Genomic DNA, 18,729 nt, shown 5'->3' with positions numbered 1-18,729 from the left:
CTGCCCCACCCCCCTCACCTAACCAATTGACCACACACATATCCCTCAGAGCCACCCCTTCATTTGCCCTGGATCAGAAGCCCATCATTTCTCATCTGCATTCATACATCAATACCTCCCTGGTCTCCTGGCCTCTGGTCTCTTCTCTCAATGCATCATCCATAGGAACTACCTTAAGTGGTTGTTCAAAATACAACACTGCTTCTGTCTGTCCCCTGCTTAAAACTCTTTAAGAGTTCCCAATGCTTCATCCTCTAGACAGATACATGGAGCCCTTTCTAAATGATCTGTCCCCTGCAGACTTCTTCAGCCTCAACACCTACTCTCTCTCCCATCACATCTCTACCCATACAAGCATAATCGCCAAACAAATAGGCTCAGTCTCTACCACTGTCACACCTTCAGGCCCTTGCCTAGCTCTTCACTATAAAAGAGTACCACCAGCTGTATCCCTGCTGCATACTCTGTTGCATGTCCAATCCTTATGCCCGTGTTATGACTCAATTCCAGGTATCATCCTACCATGAAGCCTTCTTATCCCACCATCTCCTACTCCCAAAACTTGATTAGACGCTTTCGCTATTTCTCACAGCGCCTGTGCTTACTGGTAAATTATAATCCTAGTAATCCTAGAGGATTCTGATATAAAGTTTGAGATCTTCTATTCAGGAAAACATTTTCCTCTTCTGTTAGTTCCAGCTAATTGAGTTTGGATATTTGTAATAAAGCATGGATATATGTGCGAGTTTATAACCTCCATTTCAATAATAATAATAATAACAATTAATATTTAATGAGCAATTTCTGTGTGCAAGGCAACATCACACATAATAGCAGCTAATATTTAATGAGCAATTTCTGTGTGCCATGCAACATCATACTAACTTTATCTCATCCTCAATTAAGTATTATTACCTCTATTCTTTGGATGAAAAACTAAGGCACAGAGCAAGTGATTAGTTCCAAATTTATGGTTGGTGTGGTGGATCTGGGATTGGAACTGAGGCTGTCTAGCTTCAGAGCCAACTCTTTTTTTTTTTTTTTAATTTATTGAGGTTAATATAATTATAGGTTTCAAGTGTACAATTCAATCATATGTTATCTGTATATTGCATTGTATGTTCAATCATTGTCTTTGCCTGCTTCCAGCAAACAAGCTCCAAGTGGAAAGGGTAAAGAATGCAAACTTCCCCATCCGCACATCAATTTGAGCTTCTTGAGATTTGGCATGAAATACTATAATACCATAGTCTTGGAGGTATGGCTACTGGACAAGACATGATCAGAATCTTCCTAGAAGAAAGGGCTTATGTAGTAGCCACAAACGATTTCTCATGATAAGTTTTCCTCCAACAGCTCCCATCACTTGGATGTAAAAAGCTTTGGATTGTACTGGAAGCAAAAGAAATTAATGGAAGGAGACTTGGAAATTATTATCATTCTGGAGCTTAGTAAATCTTTGTAACAGCCTCTGAGTCAAATTTGATTTCCATGAGATGGGGGACATCATTTAGTTTTTTAAAAGGGTCTTCTAAGACACTCTCTGTCAAGAATTCTCTGTCTTAATTTACAATATCTCAGGCCTCTAGAGAACATAGGCAGTGGATCTTGATCATAGTAAACACTGTCATTGTTGAAGGCTAGAATAACAAGAATAATCATCACTGTCCTTTCATGGAGATCCTTAAACTCGAGGAATCTTGTTATTCACTACTCTGTTTCTAGAACCCATAACATGGCTCGACAGAGAGTAATCATCAACAAATATTTATTAAATGAATAAATTTAAAAAGGAAGGAAGTCTAAGAAGAAAGAAGGAATGGGCGGGGATAGAGCTATGAAGTAGTAAGAAGAGAACACTAGGGAATGAGGGAAGGGGGATGGTGGGATTCTGGAGTGTAGACACAGATAAGACCTGGATGACCTGGCCACTTCCGACCTCTATCCTCCACAAATGCCTGGATCCTGTGCACAGCCTCAAGCCCAGCAACCATCTCACCACTCGGGTATCTGCAGAAACAAGTCACAGAGAGGCTGTAACTTGCTCTTATGGGAAAGAGACTGAACAGGAAGCCCCGTGGGCACCTGAGTCTAGGGAGCCAGTATTCGAGGCAACCCAATCTCCAGAAAAACCCTATATTTCTGAGAGGTTGGAGGCAGAAGCATCTGCCTTCTCTCCATTGTGCAGCTGTCTGCACTCGGCCAGGCCAGCCCTGGCTCCTGAAGGCCTTGCCTCTCAGGTCCTGGAGCCCGGATAGAGGGAGCCTCGGCCATGCCAAGCTCCTCCCAGTGGGCCAAGCTGCTGATGCCTTATGGTCCTGTCTCCTCATCAGACTATCCTAGGAGAGCTGGGGAAAGGCCATCCCTCTGCCTCTTGACACCATCCCTGGTGGGGATGCCAAGATGGAATTCCCTGAATGTTGTCAACAAGAACTCTACAAGGCAGCGGCCTTTAGGGACAGAGCAGGAACAAGCCACATACTTCTCTATTTCCTATTCCAATCTTCTGGGAAATATAACCAGTCCAGGGTAGAGCTGTTTGGCACCTGGTCAACTTGCAAAGTATAGAGAACTGAAATGGACATTCTGATTCCCCTTTTACCTGCAAATCTCCTGTGCCCTGACTTGTCAATTTGAGTCAAAACTCTATTCCTTACTAAACTACTTTGGGCAAGTCGAAATCCTCCTCCATTTTTTTTACCCACCAGTACAATACCTTGGACAAGTTGCTCAGCCTCTCTGATGATAAAGAAGTGACCACGGAGCATCTACCCAATACCAAGTCTTGGACCAGGTCCTGGCAAACAGCATCCAGAAAGGACGTAGAATCAGCACTGTGTTTCATGCAAGGAAGCTGAGGCCCAGTGTACTGAGGAACTTGGCCAGGGCTCACCTCTTCTAAGTGCAGCGTCAGAATTTGAACCAGGATTTAGTAATATTTAGTTCCTGTTCTTTTAAACCTACTATTATTCTGCCTCGGTTTTCTCCTCAATAAAACGATAACAAGAATCTCTTAATAACCCCAACCTTCTGAGCATGCTGGGAGAGTTAAATGAGATAATATATTGAAATCCCCAGCATAAGCCAGGCCATGCCTTCTATGACTGTGAGTACCAGTGTCTGCCTTCTGTTTGGGCCTGGGTTCCCCACTTTTTCAGAAAGAGAAGGTTGGGCTCTAAGGCACCTACTAGTCAGCCACAGGTCACCAGGCTCAATTGTTGACATGTCAGTAATGTTGTGAGGTAGTTGTTAAACAAGACCATTATTAAAGTTAAATTATATAAACTAAAATTAAATAAATATATTACAAAAAAAAGATCAATGAACCCTCAAGGCATTATAGTAGGTGAAATAAGCCAGATAGAAAAAGACAAATACTATATGATCTCACTTACATGTGAAATCTAAAAACATTGAACTCATTATGCCTCATATCACATGCCCGCTCATCAGGTCCAAGCAGCATAATATCATTAGTGTAATGGATCAATATGATGCCTTGTGGAGGTGAAAGGAAATCAAGATTCCTGAGCACTAAATTCTGACATAGGCTTGGAGTAGAGATATATTCCTGAAAGAGAATAGGGAATAATGTATTACTGGCCTTGACAGGTGAGCAAAAACTATTTCTGGGGGTCTTTACTAAGTGGTATTAATTAAAAGTATTTGCCACGTCAATGGCTACATAACAGTTGCCAGAGAATGTGCCCATTTGCTCAAGCATTAAAACCAAATCTGGAAATGCAGTTGCAATTGGAGTCAAAACCTTGTTAAGCTTACAATAATCTGCTGTCATTCTCCAAATCCATCTGTTTTCTGCATAGGCATAATAGGTGAGTTAAATAGAGATGTGGTAAAACCATCACCCCTGCATCCTTCCAGTGGCACTAATCTTCAGTCCCTCCAGGAATGTGGTATTGCTTTTGGTTTACTATGTTTATAATTAGAGATAGTTCTAATGGCATCTACTTGACCTTTCCTACCATGACAGCCCTCACGTCACAGGTCAGGGGTCCAATGTGGGACCCGAGTGCATCTATTCCAATTATGCATTCCAGAACTAGGGAAATAACCACAGGAGGAGCGCAAGGAACTACTTGCACCAACTCTGCTAAAAACCCATCGATCACCTAACCTCCACAAGCCCGCATTCTAACTGGTAGACCAAGTGACATTTTGGGTGTTTGGGAATTAGTGTCAGTTCAAAGCCAGTGTCCAGTAATGCCTGAAAAGTCTGGTTGTGTCCTTTTCCTTAGGGCACAGTCATTCTAGTAGAATCCCCACATCCACTTCTTCCTTGCTGACACAATCCTAATTCTGTTCAAGTTCACTCTCAGCACAGGCATCTGCTCAGGAAAGTAACCTCCTCCCTCACCCCAGCGTGAATCCTGATTGGTCAAAGGCTAGTGGTGGCGTTCCTCTTGCCATCAGTTGGTTTTGACAATACGTGACCTGATTTTGAACAATCAGACTTGTGGGAAGGCTGCTGGGGGCCTCTGCAAAAGGATCCCCTCACTTATAGAAAGAGACACGCGAGTGGGAAAAAAATTAGCGATGATAGAGGCTCTGTTCATCCTGCTGGTGACCAAATCAAAGTTGTGATGGAGAGAATTGGTGGAAACATGGCAGAGTGAGAGACGTCTCAAGATCTTTCCTAGAAACAATAATAAGCTAACATCTAAAATGCAACAAATCTACCAAACTGCACAGCTGCACGTCTGAGCGTGAGATCTGCGCATAAGAGCCACCACAAGTCAGAACCCTGGGTGTCGGGTGGTGGACTGGAGAAATGAAGCAGCTGCCTCTCGCAGCCAGAGCTCCCTACAGGAGGAGGGGGAGGGATGAAGGCACGGGAACTTCCCTGAACAGCCCTGCCTGGGACTGCTTTGAGCAACCCGTGCTGGGGGGAAGAGCGCAGTCATCAGGGCAGAAGACAGAGAAGCAGGATGGGAACACAGAGAAACAACAGTTGATTTTTACCGGCCCTGGTTGCAAAAGCAAGGCTGAGCCACAGCCCCAATACCCTCTGAGACTGATCACTGCGGAGCCCCAGGGGAATCTGAGCAAACACTGCCCATATTGTCTCTGACACTGACAGGGACTGAAACGGAGGGTAGCGAGCGTGATTAAATATCTGCAAGAAAATTTTTTAAAAAGGCATTTTAAGGCTTTATATAAAGCAGGGATATAAGAGGCTTGGACCCCACCTACTAGAAACCAAAAGAAAAGCTCCTTCTTTGCAACAGGCTCAAGAGAGACCTTTATATAATAAACCTTCTTTCTGGAAAAACAGCAGCATACACTTCCATTAATGCCCAGGAGGAGAAATGGTCCATTAAACACCATGAACAACCAAAGTGACAAGGCATCTCAGAAAGAAAGAGAAAAATCTCCAGAAAATAAGCTTACAGACAAAGAAATATGCAACTTAAATGACAGAGACTCCAGGATGGTACTGCCGAAAAAAACTCAATGAGTTCCGAAGCAAGTCATATCAACAATTTCAGGAATTAAAAGAACAACTAGATGAGCAGAGTAAGGAGATTGAAACCCTCAAAAAGAACAGAATAGATCTTCTGGAGATAAAAAAAAAATACATTGTAAGAGCTGAAAAATGAAATAACAAGCTTGAGAAATAGAGTCAACCAAATGGAGGAAAGGTTCAGTGATATCAAAAGACAGAAATCTAGACATAAACCGGAAGGAAGAAGAGAGAAACATAAGAATGAAAAATAATCAAAGAGAAATTTAAGAACTAGCAGACTCCTGGCTCATCCCTCACAGAGCCCAGTACCAGGTAAGGAAAGGAAGGGCCCTAGCAGGGGCCTGAGCCATGCAGACCCACCCCTAGACATCCTCGGCCTGATGCTCCCTACCTGTCCCTTTCTCTCTCCCTCCACTTTCTCATGAAATCTATCCCTGTGTTCCTCCACCTCCTTTCTATTCACATCAGACCCTCCAAGCCTAAGCATCTATACGCTCTGTTCCCGGACCTCTGTCCTCCTCTATTCATTGATTTCTCCATCTTTTGTCTTTCTTCCTCTCTATTTGTCTTTTGACTGTGCTCCTCAGGGGAAGTGGGGAGAAAAGTGGAAGGAAGTGAAAAATGTTGCTATGGAACTGAGGCAGTTGGCCTCCTCTTCAGCCCACTGAGGATATGAGAAAAGACACTGGTAGGAGAAATAAAGGTAGAGATGATAAGTCAGAGAAAGGGGTTAATTGAAGGTTCAGGGCAGTCTTTGAGCTACAGGAAGACACTGAAATTGGGAAGAGCTGTGATGCTCTCATTGGGGAAGCGGAGGGAAGTAACCACCTTCAGAAGGGATAATGATGTCCTGGCATTCCTCTCTGGCACAGCCCTAGGCCATTACCTGGGATGGCTGCAAAGGAGGGTCATAGTGAACTTGGAGCCCCACATTCCTCTCTCCCTGGCCCTTCATCCCTCTCTCCTCTGAACTCTCCTCTTTTCCTCAATTCTGAGCCATATTCTAGTCACCAAGTATGTAGCAGGGACTGGGAGTGGGATGCCTATTGAGAGACTCCTGCAATAGTCCAGGCATCACGTCCAGATGAAACTGGAAGAAGAAGAGCATAGAGAGACGGCCAAGTCCTTAACTCCAGATATTGTGAACCAGAAACCCTTCTGCTCCACTAGCAAAACTAGTAAAAATGCATCCTAGACATTTTGTCTGATCCTCTCATGGGTCAGCAAGTTTAATACCACATCTTGTTTCTCCATTTCTCTCCAGCTCCTACTACAGGGCCTGATAGGTGAGATGTCCTCAAATTCTCTTCCTCATGGTGTCGTTTATCAAATGGTCAACAAAGACCATTTCTTGACCATTAGATAAATGTTGGCAACCTGATAAGTGACACCATGAGAAAGAGGATTTGATGGAAACTAGAATTACTGAGTTCCTGCTCTGTGCTAGACTCAATGCTAGGTACTTCACACATATCATGTATTACTTCTCATGGGTTCTCGCCCTGGGAAATTGAGCATCTAAGAGATTTCATTGCTCGAACAGGGCCAGAGTAGAAGTACTAAGACTTGAACTCAAGTCCCTGATTCCAAATTACATGCTCTTGCACTAGAATGCACCACATTCTACAGCATCACAGAATCAGCACTAATTGTGAAGAAATATATTCAATCCGAGAACAGTCTTAAACTGGGGCTTCCTGCCTATCATAAGTCTCAACTCCAGGAAAGAAAGGGACTCTAAAGGATAGATTACCATTGGAAGGAGTATTTCGACCAGGCTGAAAGGACTTAGAGATGCCAAATCTGTCTTTAAGCAAAAAAGACAGCTGTTACTCTGCCTCAATTAGAGCTTTAGGGTCAAGCAAGAACCTTTTCCTTTAGTTATGGGAAAGGCCAGGAAAAGGCAGAGCAGTGAAAGACACCACCTAAAAGAAAATCAGATGTGAGGAAGCTTCCGGAAGCCCAAAAGATTCAAGAAACATAGACCTGGGTAAAACGTTCTAAATTCTTTTAAGGTTTCTGGAGTTATATAATTCTCTACATATCGGAGTCACCCTGTCTATATAACTAGAGTAATCAGATGTTTAAAGTCCCAAAGGAAAGTGTTCTTACTGCTTCTCTTCAGAGAAGAGGGAGGAGAGAGCTTCAAACCATCGTCTCATTCTTCAGCCAGGACTAGGAGAAAAGAGCCCGCAAGCAATGCACTATGTGTTGGTAGCTTCTGAAGGGAAGGAAAGCAAATGGCTTTGCGGGAGCTGATAGACAGAATGAAATAAAACCATGGAGGTCTTGAAAAAAGATTTGGGGCTGAGAAACAGAAATTTCCATGAAGGTTTCCCTCCCTTCCTCAAATTTAGCTTCACCCCAAGTAGACCTCCATCTCTGAACTGATATTATTCCTAAGTAGAATCCAAATAAACACGGGCCTTCCCAGCAACCGAATGACCATGTTACTTGAATATGAAGTTAAGCTGGGCCACTAGCAGGTCCATTTCTTTTTCTGCAGCTGAAGGAGAATGAAGTATTTTTCTTGGGAGAACCACAGCTCCGTGTCTGAGTTCGTCTTTCTGGGCTTCTCCAGAGATTCAAAAATTAATATAATCTTCTTCAATATCTTTCTCTTCCTCTACCTCTCTACACTTCTGGGCAATGGGCACATTGTCAACCTTAATCCACCTGGACTCCCGTCTCCACACACCCATGTACTTCGTCTTCAGAGTCCTCTCCATGCTAGACATGAGTTATGCTACCACCACTGTGCCCAGATGTTGGTGCATCTGCTCTGCCAGAAGAAAACTATCTCCTATATTGGATGTGTGATGCAGATGTACATCTTTCTGGTGTTGGGCATCACTGAGGGCTGGCTGTTCTCTGTCATGGCCTATGATAGGTATGTAGCCATCTGCCACGCACTTAGGTACAAGGTTATCATGAGCCCATGGCTGTGTGGGGCAATGGTGGTCTTTTGTGGATTGTGGGGTGTCAGCTGTTCCCTTGTCTATATTGTCTTCACAATGCGCCTGCCTTACTGTGGCCCCAATGAGATCAATCACTTCTTCTGTGAGGTTCTTGCTGTTCTAAAATTGGCCTGTGCAGACACATCCCTCAATGACCGAGTTGATTTCACTCTGGGCTTCATCCTTCTCATGGTACCCCTTTCTTTCATTCTGACCTCTTATATTCGCATCTTTGCCACCATCTTGAGAATCCCTTCAACCCAGGGTCGACTCAAGGCTTTCTCCACCTGTGCCTCCCACATCACCATGGTAACCATGTTCTGTGGACCTGCCATGTTTATGTACATGAAGCCTGGGGCCGATGCCTCCCCAGAGCGGGACAAGAAACTGGCTCTGTTCTACAATGTCATGTCTGCCTTTCTCAACCCCATCATCTATAGCGTCAGAAACAAAGATGTGAAGAGGGCTTTCCTCAAGGTAATAGGCTGAGGCAGGGTCTCTGAGTGAGGCCACTGGAGAACAGAAGGCCAAAACCAGACCTAAAACTACATGTTCTGTGGTGTTTCCACCCCATTCCCTCCCATAACCTGATGGACAGGTAAAAATTATTGACTTCTATTTGGGGAAATGTGAAGATTTTTTTGGGTGCGTCTCTGTTATTTTGTGATGGCTTCGGCAGGTGGGCTATCCTCAAACATCAAGAGCCCCAACTGTACACAGAGTGCCAAGAAAGAACTTGCATTTGATTCAAACTATTACGCCTCTTTCTGATTAATGTTGAGCCTCTTTAACATCAGAATTGTTGAGCCTTCATTAACTAAGAGCTCTCGATAAAAGTGATGGTTCAGATGGAGGTAATGCAGATTCATTCCAGCCAGATGTCAGTGAAGTGCTGTGAACTCAATAAGGAATTAATGATGATTGTGGTATTGGCAGCATTGTGATGATTATAACTTGTATAAGGAAGGATAATATTTGACTTCACATTTCACAGCTGGTTATAGACATTGCTGAAGAAGCTATGGAATGTAATAAGGAAGGGGTTTAGGAGAGTTGCTGAGTTATTGAGAGAGAGAGCTGGCAGGAGCCATGCAGAAAGATCAGCAGGATGCACCAGGTCCCCAAGTCACAAGGGCAAAGGTAAGGGTAGTAGAAACATTATAAGAGTTGATCATATACCCAGACTACATCAAGATAGTAGTACAATGGAAAGAGATGGAGGACAAAGGGAAGATATGGGATATGCCTTATTTTTAGGAAACAGAATTTCAGAGAGAAACCTCTATGAAAAAGAGATGATGCTCATTATGGAAGGAACATAAGACATAGATGGAAGCGCAAAGGTTGAAAATTTTCGGTAGTAGCAACCAGAGATGGAATAGACAGAACAGAGTTGAAATCTCAGCCCCTTCATTCACTAATTGTGGGCTAAAGATATGAATCTCTAAGCATCCTGAACATGAGTTTTCTGAGCCTCAGTTTTTCTCTTTGGTAAAATGGAGATAATAATACTTACTTTGAAGGGTTAGAGAGACTGTAACTGTTTTTGTCCAATAAGAAGTTAGAAACTACTCAATAATTTAAACAGGGGAGATTTAATATAAAGAAATATTAACTATGATGAGAGTAATTATAAGACATAAAGAAACACTATATGGTGTCCGAGGGCCAAGGGATAGAAGTCAAGTTAAGACAGACCTGGGAGGGATTCAGTTCTCATTGGAGGAAGTGTGTTTCACGTGAAAGGCAGATTTCACTGGTTTGGCAAAGCCAGAGTTCCTCTGGAGTTGCGAACTATAGGCCACCTTCCAGAGGGTAGGGAAGGGAGCCGGCAAACAGTGGTGTGAACATACAGATGCTGGGTGCTAATGGGACAGAAAGCCTCCATAGTGCATGTGTTTGCAGATGGAATAACTTCTCATTCTGTGACCCTGAAGACTACAGGTGCTGTATGCATGCTGGTAGAGGCTTGCTGCAAGTGCACAAGGTGGCTGCGTGCAGAACACTCCAAGGCTTCTGGAAGGAATCAGGCAGTTGGCTGGGAGTTGGAGCTCTGATTTCCATGATGAGAGAGTACCAGACTGAGATTCCAAGGTCATAGTATCTTCTGGGCCGCAACTGGCCCAGGCTGGAAAATGCAGGGAAACTCATTCTTCCTGCAGTGTCCTTCCAGTGCCTTCTAAGAAAGTTTAGCATCATGCTCACTTTAAAGGAGAAATATTTATGGGAATTATGTTGTTTATTAGACAGCATAGATTGAAAGCTGCATTTGGAACTGAGAGGTAAAAAATAGTAACTGATACAGTACAGACTTTGGGCTAATCACCTTCCATATGCATCCCTCTATGTACATTCAAACACCTTTACAACAAACAAAACGACTCTATATTTTTACCTAACAAGATACAACCACAATGTCACTGAATACTTTGTTACCTGAAAACAATATTATAATGTTAACATCCAATAACATGTGTATTCAATATCTTTTAAATGGTGATTAAAAAAAATAAGAGAATGATTATGTACAATAAATATGTGTAAATTCCAAGCACAGAGTTCTCCAGTTCTTTCCCTAGTTCTTCTTTGTCACCTTTGGCACCATAATCAGCGACTTCCCCTCCAAACATCCTTAACCTGGAATTCTCCCTGAGAACACCACATCCCCTGCAGCTCTCTAAAAGAGTGATTCTTTATTCTCACTCTGGGACTGTGAGTCCCTGACAGCCTCATCCCCAATGACCTTTGCTCCCATCTCCTTTCCAGTCACCTCAAGTCACACCCACAGTGGAATCTGTCATCCCTAAAACTGCACCACTCCCATAAGAAGAACCCACGCATTCCCACTGAACTTAGAGTGCATTTTCTTATAGGGCTCTTCTTATGGGGCCCTTATTATGACCACATGACTCTTCTTCCAGGTCCATGGACAATGGAATCCTCTTTTGAATTGGGGCCTTTGTGCCTGCTGTCCCCTTTCCTGAAATGCCCTTCTACTGTCTATTTGAATGGGTGACTCCATCTCATCCTCAGGCATCAACTAAATCTTCTTCCCTCACAAAGATCTACCTGTCAGCTCTTGATAAGTAGATTTCACTCTTCCATTTTTCTCTATCACATAACTCCGTTTATTTCCTCTGAATTCTGCAACTTGGTTTTTCAATAATTAAACTTAATTTCTATTTTAGGCTATTATTCCACTGGTGGGAGTAATAATTTTATCTTCTTGGGTTTTCCTTTCCCCTCTCCTGGACTCCAATCTCCAGAGGGCTTACAAAGTGCTAAGGTGTGCAGTGGTGGGTAGGAGTGGGTGAGATATAACCTGGTCTTCTGCATCTGACACCCACTGAGGAAACTTCACTGCTGTGAGGTCGTCGGTCACCACAGATCACTGGATTCTGGATTACAGTTTCATGACTGAAAGTTTCTCCACATACCTCTCTTGGTTTCCATGGGGTCTCATTCTGGCTGGGCCATAATATATGCACAAGAACTGCTGAAACTAAATTGACTTATCCCCAAGACCTCTGGGCCACTGGGGCCTGGCAGAGAGCTACATGTCTATGCTAACTCTGAGGCTCTCTGCCAGGATTCTTAGAGAAATCCATACGTCATTTAGATCTCTGGGAATAATGAGTCACTGCTATGTGTGCTGCCCATATGGTTTACAGATGGGCAACATACATGCAACAACTCTTATTTTTCTGTGGATTATTTATTCACCTTATGGTTTACAGAGGATTTACAGTTTATTGTAATTTCATGCACTCCACCTACCAGAATATAGAAGTTTGGAGACACAGAGTCAATTAAATTTAAAGTACTCATTTTATAGATGAATAAAGTAAGACCCAGATAAAAGAAGTAAATTGTCCCAAGTCACAAAACAAGTTAGCAAGCTTGGCTAGAACTCAAGTCACTTAATGTTAGGTTCCGTGTCCTTATACAACAAAATACAGAGTATACCCACCGTGTTAGCTCCTTGAGCTGTATTGGTTCCATGCACCAAATCAGGTCTGTGAGCTGCATTGTTTCCATAAACCATTGGCTTAATTTTCAGTGTTGTCTATAGATATTTCTTGTATACATGTACCACTTTGAGTACCTACCTCATCTTGGTACTCTACTGTGTCCCTGTACTACATCACTTACAGTTATCATGTTTCATGTGGGTTACATATATTCTATTGGTTCCAGTGCTATTACGTTAGCTTGTATTATCAACTTCATTATTTACTGCTCTTGCTGTAGAAGGATTATATATCCATAATCATTGCCATGTGACCTGCATTACTTTTCTCTGGGGAAAAAGATACTTCCTGCTCTTTTGCCATTAGGCTTCAACATGTGACTTACTTTGGCCAATAGGATGTGAGCAAAGAGATGTGTGTCACTTCTGAGCAGAAACTTTAAGAGATATCATATATGTCAGCTGTTATTCTTTTCCCTGTGTCCTAAGCATGGCATGTTTCAGATAGAACCTCTTCCTTCAGGTTCAACCCAAGAGTCCAATGGCAGAAGGCCACAGGACACCTACCACTGACATGGAACATGAGTAGTAAAAGATCTTTTGCTTCTGTAAGCCACTGCACCACAGTGTAGCAAGCTGACCAAGACAGACACATTGGTTTTATGTGCCACATTTGTTCTACTGAACAAGCACTATGTTGGTGCAAATGCACAATGTTGATTGCATACACTATGAATGTTGTCCCTTTCTTTAGCATTGGACATTCTACCCCAGGCCTCTCTCAGCTCTCAATTCACGAGTTCATGCCACCCTGTCCCATCACTTTGAGAAAAGCAACTTTGATGTCCTTGTTCCTCAGACTATAGACCAAAGGGTTGAGCAGGACATTGAAGACATTGTAAAAGAGTGTGATATGCTTGTCTTGCTCAGAGGAAGAGCTGGAGTTGGGCCTCATGTAGATGTAGGTGACTGGAGTATAGAAGAGCGTGACCACAGTCAGGTGGGAAGCACAGGTGGAGAAAGCCTTGCAGCGGCCTTGTGTGGACTTGATCTTGAGAATGGCCTGGCCAATGCGGATGTAAGAGGCAAAAATGATTGAAATTGGGGCAACAACCACGAGCACACTTATAACCTGGTCCACCATCTCAATGAGATGGGTATCCATGCAAGCCAAGCTTCGTACCGAGGGGCCTTCACATAAGTAGTGGTTGACTATGTTGGGCCCACAGTATGGCAGCCTCATGGTGAAGAAAGGATGGATCAGAGAGAAGAAGACACCTTGACTATGTTGGGCCCACAGTATGGCAGCCTCATGGTAAAGAAAGTATGGATCAGAGAGGAGAAGAAACCACAGGCCCCTGCCCCAGCTGCCAGGCGTACACACAGGCCCCAGCTGAGGATGACAGTATAATGCAGTGGGTGACAGATGGCTATGTATCGGTCATAAGCCATGACTACAAATAAAATGCACTCAGTCAAGCCCAGGGCACCAAACATATACATCTGTAGCCAACAGCCAGCAAAGGAGATAGTCTGAGAATGAGCAAGAAGATGTACCAACATCTGGGGCATGGTGGTAGTGATGTAGCTCATGTCCAACAGGGAGAGGATACAGAGGAAGAAGTACATGGGAGTATGAAGATGCATGTTCAGGTAGATCAGGGTGACAATGAGCCCATTGCCCAGGACTGAACTCAGGTAGAGGAGAAGGAAGGCAATGAAGAGGATCCTGTTGGACAAGGGGTCACTGGAGAAGCCAAGCAGGATAAATTCGGAAACCCAGCTTTGGTTCTGCCTTGGAGGCATCCACATGGTGGGGCCTGTAAGAGAATCATACTCATTTAAGTACCATGTAAAGTACAGTAGTCTAGCAAGAATGTCGGCCCTGGAGGCAGATAGGCTAGGATTTTAATTCCGGCCGCACTTCTCATTTGCTGTCTTGAGCAAGTTACTTAACCTCTCTGAGCCTCCGTCTCCTCATCTGTAAAATGTGGCTAATAATACTCTTCTCTCATAGTTTTCATAAGGAGTAGAGGCAATGTATATGAAGCATTGAACACAATGCCTCAAAACAATAATATTAAACTGATCATATGCAAATCCCCAGTCTTACTCCACATGGCTCAGTGAACAAACTGGTCGCTCAAGTATCTAGCAACCATCAGTTTACACCAGATCTGTTCTAGTCCCCAAACCTTTAGAGATGAAGTTCCCATCTGCCTTAGAGACCACGTGTCTGGATGTGCTGCAAGCCTCTCCTCATCCTATGAACATTTCTCCTTTGTCAATTGACAATATGAGGCTTTGCCAATAGAGGGTGCTAGCCGGGCACTGTGCTGTGATAGCAGCAGGAAGTTACTTCAAACAGAAAACAGGTAGGTCAAATAGAAAATGAGTGGAAAGATGGTAAATATGAACTTTAGTATGTAGATAATTACTTTAAATGTAAATGGCTAAACATTTTAATAAATGACCTATTTTCAAACTACTTAAAAAAAAAACCTCTACAAGAGGTTTTTGTGTACAAGAAACATACCTTAATCATTTTGCAACATATAAATATATCACCTTCACCTTATACAATGTTATACCAGTTATGTTCCCAGTAAAGCTTGGAGGAAAAATGAAATAAAACTTAATATACAGACATAGACACACTAGGAGAAAAGAATGGAAGAAATATACCACACAAATACTAAACAAAGGAAACATGTTGTAGCTTCATAAAACATTTTTCAAAATTGAGTATATGCTGCATCATACATGTAAGCTCAAAAAAAAATCTAAAGAATGAAAATAATTTAGAATATATTCACTGATTACTGAAAAACTGGCTAGAAATCAATTTCAAAATAAGTATACTGGGAAAGTACCCTACTTCTTTGAAATTAACATATATTGCCAAATAATATACTGGACAAAAAAAAAAATCAAATAGAAATTAGTATATAGTGAACTAAATGATGGTGAAAATAATACATTATCAGTACTTATTGGGGAATTTATTTCCATTCTTCATGATTTAAATGTGTGTATTAGAATAGAAGATAGGCTAAAAATTAATTAGCTAACCTTCCATCTCAAGAAGCTACAAATCAAATCCAAAAAGAACTTGTAGGAATGAAATAGTAAAGAGCAGAAAACAAGTAAATGATAATCCAACTTACAATGGAGAAAAATCAACAAAGCCAAAAATTGATTCTTTGAAATAATGAATATACAAGTCTTTAAAAGATTGATAATGAAAAAGAAATAAAGCACAAATTACCAATATCAAGAATGAAAGAAGAACATTACTACAGATCCTATAGTCGTTTAAAAGAAAATTTTAAAAATTACAAACACTTTCATACCAACTCACTTGACAATTAAATGAAATGAACAAATGTCTCAAAAAACACAAATTACCAAAACTGACACAAGAAGTAACAAAAGTCAAAAGAGTGCACTGTCTTTCAAAAAAAATCGAATCTATTATTTAAAACGTTCCTAGAAAGAAAACTCCAGGCCTACATAGCTTTACTGGTGGATTCTTTCAACATTTAAGAGAAGAATAATACCAATCATAACAAACTCTTCCAAGGCATAGAAAAAGAGTTACATTTCCCTCAAATCATTTTATGAGACCAGCATGAACTAAATATCAAAAAATAACAAAGACATTACAAGAAGGAAAACTTAGAAACAAACCCCTCTCACGAGCATTGTGGCAAAACTCCTGAACAGTATATTAGCCAATTGAATTCAGCAACATGAAAAGGAAAATATATCAACAATCAAACTGTGTTTAGTACAAGAATTCAAGTTTGATTTCGCACTTGAGAAGCTAATAATGGAATTCATCTTGTTAATGGAAGGAGGGAGAAAAAAGTATATAATCAATAGATACAGAAAAAGCATTTGGTAAATGTCTACAGTCTATTAAGACTAGAAATAAACCCATTCAAAAACTAGGAATAGAAGAGTTCTTTCTAAATGTGATAAATATTATTTCCAATAAAAGAAGTAACCCACAGCAAATGTCATACTGAATGGTGAAGTATAGATAACTTACTCCCTAGCAATAGAAGTGCAACAAAAATGTTCACCGTAACCATTTCCAATAACTGTTGTACTGCTGGTCCTAGCTAGTGAAATCAGTCAAGGAAAAGAAATGAAAGACCAAAGGATTGGAAAGGAAGAAAGAACTGTCATTTTCTGCAGACCACATAATTGCATAGATAGACATTCTAAAAGAACTCAAAGACAAACTGAAGTTAACATGCAAACATACAAAAATCCAATGGATTTATCTATACTAGCAACCAGAAAATAATTTGTAAGAAGATTTTTGAAAACCAAATATGTAGTATCTAATGTAATGAAATATATGCAGGAAAATCTTATTTAGAAAAATTAGAAAGACCTAAGTAAGTAGAGGAATATGCCCTGTTCATAGTTGGACAATTCAACATTATAAAGATTCCCAGTCAAAATCCCAGCAGTTTTTTCTTTCCTACAGAAATTGACAACCTGGTTATAAACTTTATATGGAAAACTGGAAGAATCTTGAAGAAAAAATACAAAGCTTACCAGAAACTAAGACTTACTATAAAGCCATAATATGTAGTGAGCATGAAAGTGGCAGAAAAACAAACAAATAGATCGATCAAGCAGAATAAAGTCCAGAACCGACCCATGAATGTACAGTCACCAGATTTATGACAAAGTTGATCCTGTAATGCAAACAGGAAAGGATGGTCTTTTTAATACATTCTGCTGGATTATATGGACACTCACACAGAAAAAAACTTTGAATCCTACCTCACATGGTACACAAAAAGTAATATCAGATATATTGTAGACTTAAATGCTAAATGTAGAACGATACAGTTTTTAGACCCAAACACAAAAAAAATCTACATCACCTTGCAGTGCCCGGAGATTTCTGAAACCAGACACAAAAAGCACAAATCATAGAGAAAAAAGATGAAACATGTTACAATAAAATGACGAATTTAAAAGATTTGTATACATAATAAAGAACTCCTACGCATTAACAACAAAAGGGTACTCGATTGTAAGATCACTTAAATTGCCATTAATCAAGTGAAACCTTGATCACCATCATTAGTCATCCAGGAATTGCAAACTAAGACCTCAATGTAACATCATTATATACCCACCAGAAGAGTTAAATGAAAAACACCTGTTGTTGGTTAGAGTAACCAGAACTTCCTTATACTGCTGATGGAAGAGTAAATTTGTACATTCCCTCTGGAAAATGTTTGGTGGTATCTCCTAAAAGTGAACATATGCATACCATATTAGCCAGAAATTAGCTTCCTAAACTAATCCCCACATATTTATATATATGTACATATGTTCAAGAAAAGACATGCACAAAAATGTTCAAAACACTAGTCAAAATAGCCTCGAATAAGGAAATACACAAGTTTCAATCAACAGCATAATGGATAAAAACATTATGGTAGGTTCATATGGAGGTTACCTTTGGTGAGAGTAGAGACTCAAAGGACATTTCAAGCCATTCTCAGTCTTCACTAAGTCTGCCCCACCCGCCTCACCTGACAATTGACCACACACATATCCCTCAGAGCCACCCCTTCATTTGCCCTGGATCGGAAGCCCATCATTTCTCATCTGCATTCATACATCAATACCTCCCTGGTCTCCTGGCCTCTGGTCTCTTCTCTCAATTCTTTATCCATAGGAACTACCTTACGTGGTTGTTCAAAATACAACACTGCTTCTGTCTGTCCCCTGCTTAAAACCCTTTAGGAGTTCCCAATGCCTCATCACTCTAGACAGATACACGGAGCCCTTTCTAAATGATCTGCCCCCTGCAGACTTCTTCAGCCTCAGCACCCACTCTCTCTCCCATCCCATGTCTACCCATACAAGCATAATCACCAAACAAATAGGCTCAGTCTCTATCACTGTCACACCTTCAGGCCCTTGCCTACCTCTTCAGTACGAAAGAGTACCACCAGCTGTATCCCTGCTGCCCACACATACTCTGTTGAATGTCCAATCCTTACTCCCACGTTAAGACTCAATTCCAGGTATCATCCTACCATGAAGCCTTCCTATCCCACCATCTCCTACTCCCAAATCTTGATTAGATGCTTTCGCTATTTCTCACAGCTGCCTGTGCTTACTGGTAAGTTATAATTCTAGTATCCCAGAGGGTTCTCATATAAAGCTTGAGATCTACTATTCAGGAAAAACTTTTTCCTCTTCTGTTAGTTCCAGCTAATTCTGTTGGGATATTTGTAATAAAGTATGGATATGTGTGAGTTTATAACCTCCATTTC

At 41.4% G+C, this 18,729-nt stretch overlaps 2 protein-coding genes across 2 annotated transcripts; one reads left to right on the top strand and one right to left on the bottom strand.

Moving 5' to 3' along the window:
* The first annotated feature begins 8,001 nt into the window (after window positions 1-8,001).
* LOC102889859 (olfactory receptor 2A12-like) lies at window positions 8,002-8,931 on the top strand. Its single transcript, XM_015593518.1, is given in 3 exon segments — window positions 8,002-8,148; window positions 8,150-8,246; window positions 8,249-8,931. Coding segments are annotated over 3 exon segments (927 nt in total).
* Window positions 8,932-13,205: 4,274 nt separating this feature from the next.
* Window positions 13,206-14,224, bottom strand: LOC102889607 (olfactory receptor 2A12). Its single transcript, XM_006904016.1, has 2 exons — window positions 13,722-14,224; window positions 13,206-13,650 (listed from the first exon to the last, which is right to left on the bottom strand). The coding sequence occupies exons 1-2, from the start codon at window positions 14,222-14,224 to the stop codon at window positions 13,206-13,208; spliced, it is 948 nt and encodes a 315-aa protein (XP_006904078.1).
* Window positions 14,225-18,729: the final 4,505 nt, after the last annotated feature.

The sequence above is a fragment of the Pteropus alecto genome, unplaced genomic scaffold (genome assembly GCF_000325575.1).
Source record: "Pteropus alecto unplaced genomic scaffold, ASM32557v1 scaffold170, whole genome shotgun sequence".
Lineage (NCBI taxonomy): Eukaryota > Metazoa > Chordata > Mammalia > Chiroptera > Pteropodidae > Pteropus > Pteropus alecto.
The sequence above is the reverse complement of the archived record's forward strand: the minus strand, read 5'-3'. Positions and strand labels throughout refer to the sequence as shown.

Excerpts from the sequence above, each read along its gene's own strand:
- LOC102889607 (XM_006904016.1), bottom strand. The coding sequence starts at position 14,224 with ATGTGGATGCCTCCAAGGCAGAACCAAAGCTGGGTTTCCGAATTTATC. Across the intron at positions 13,651-13,721 it reads CATACTTTCTTTACCATGAG|GCTGCCATACTGTGGGCCCA; the intron begins GCTGCCATACTG and ends CTTCACCATGAG.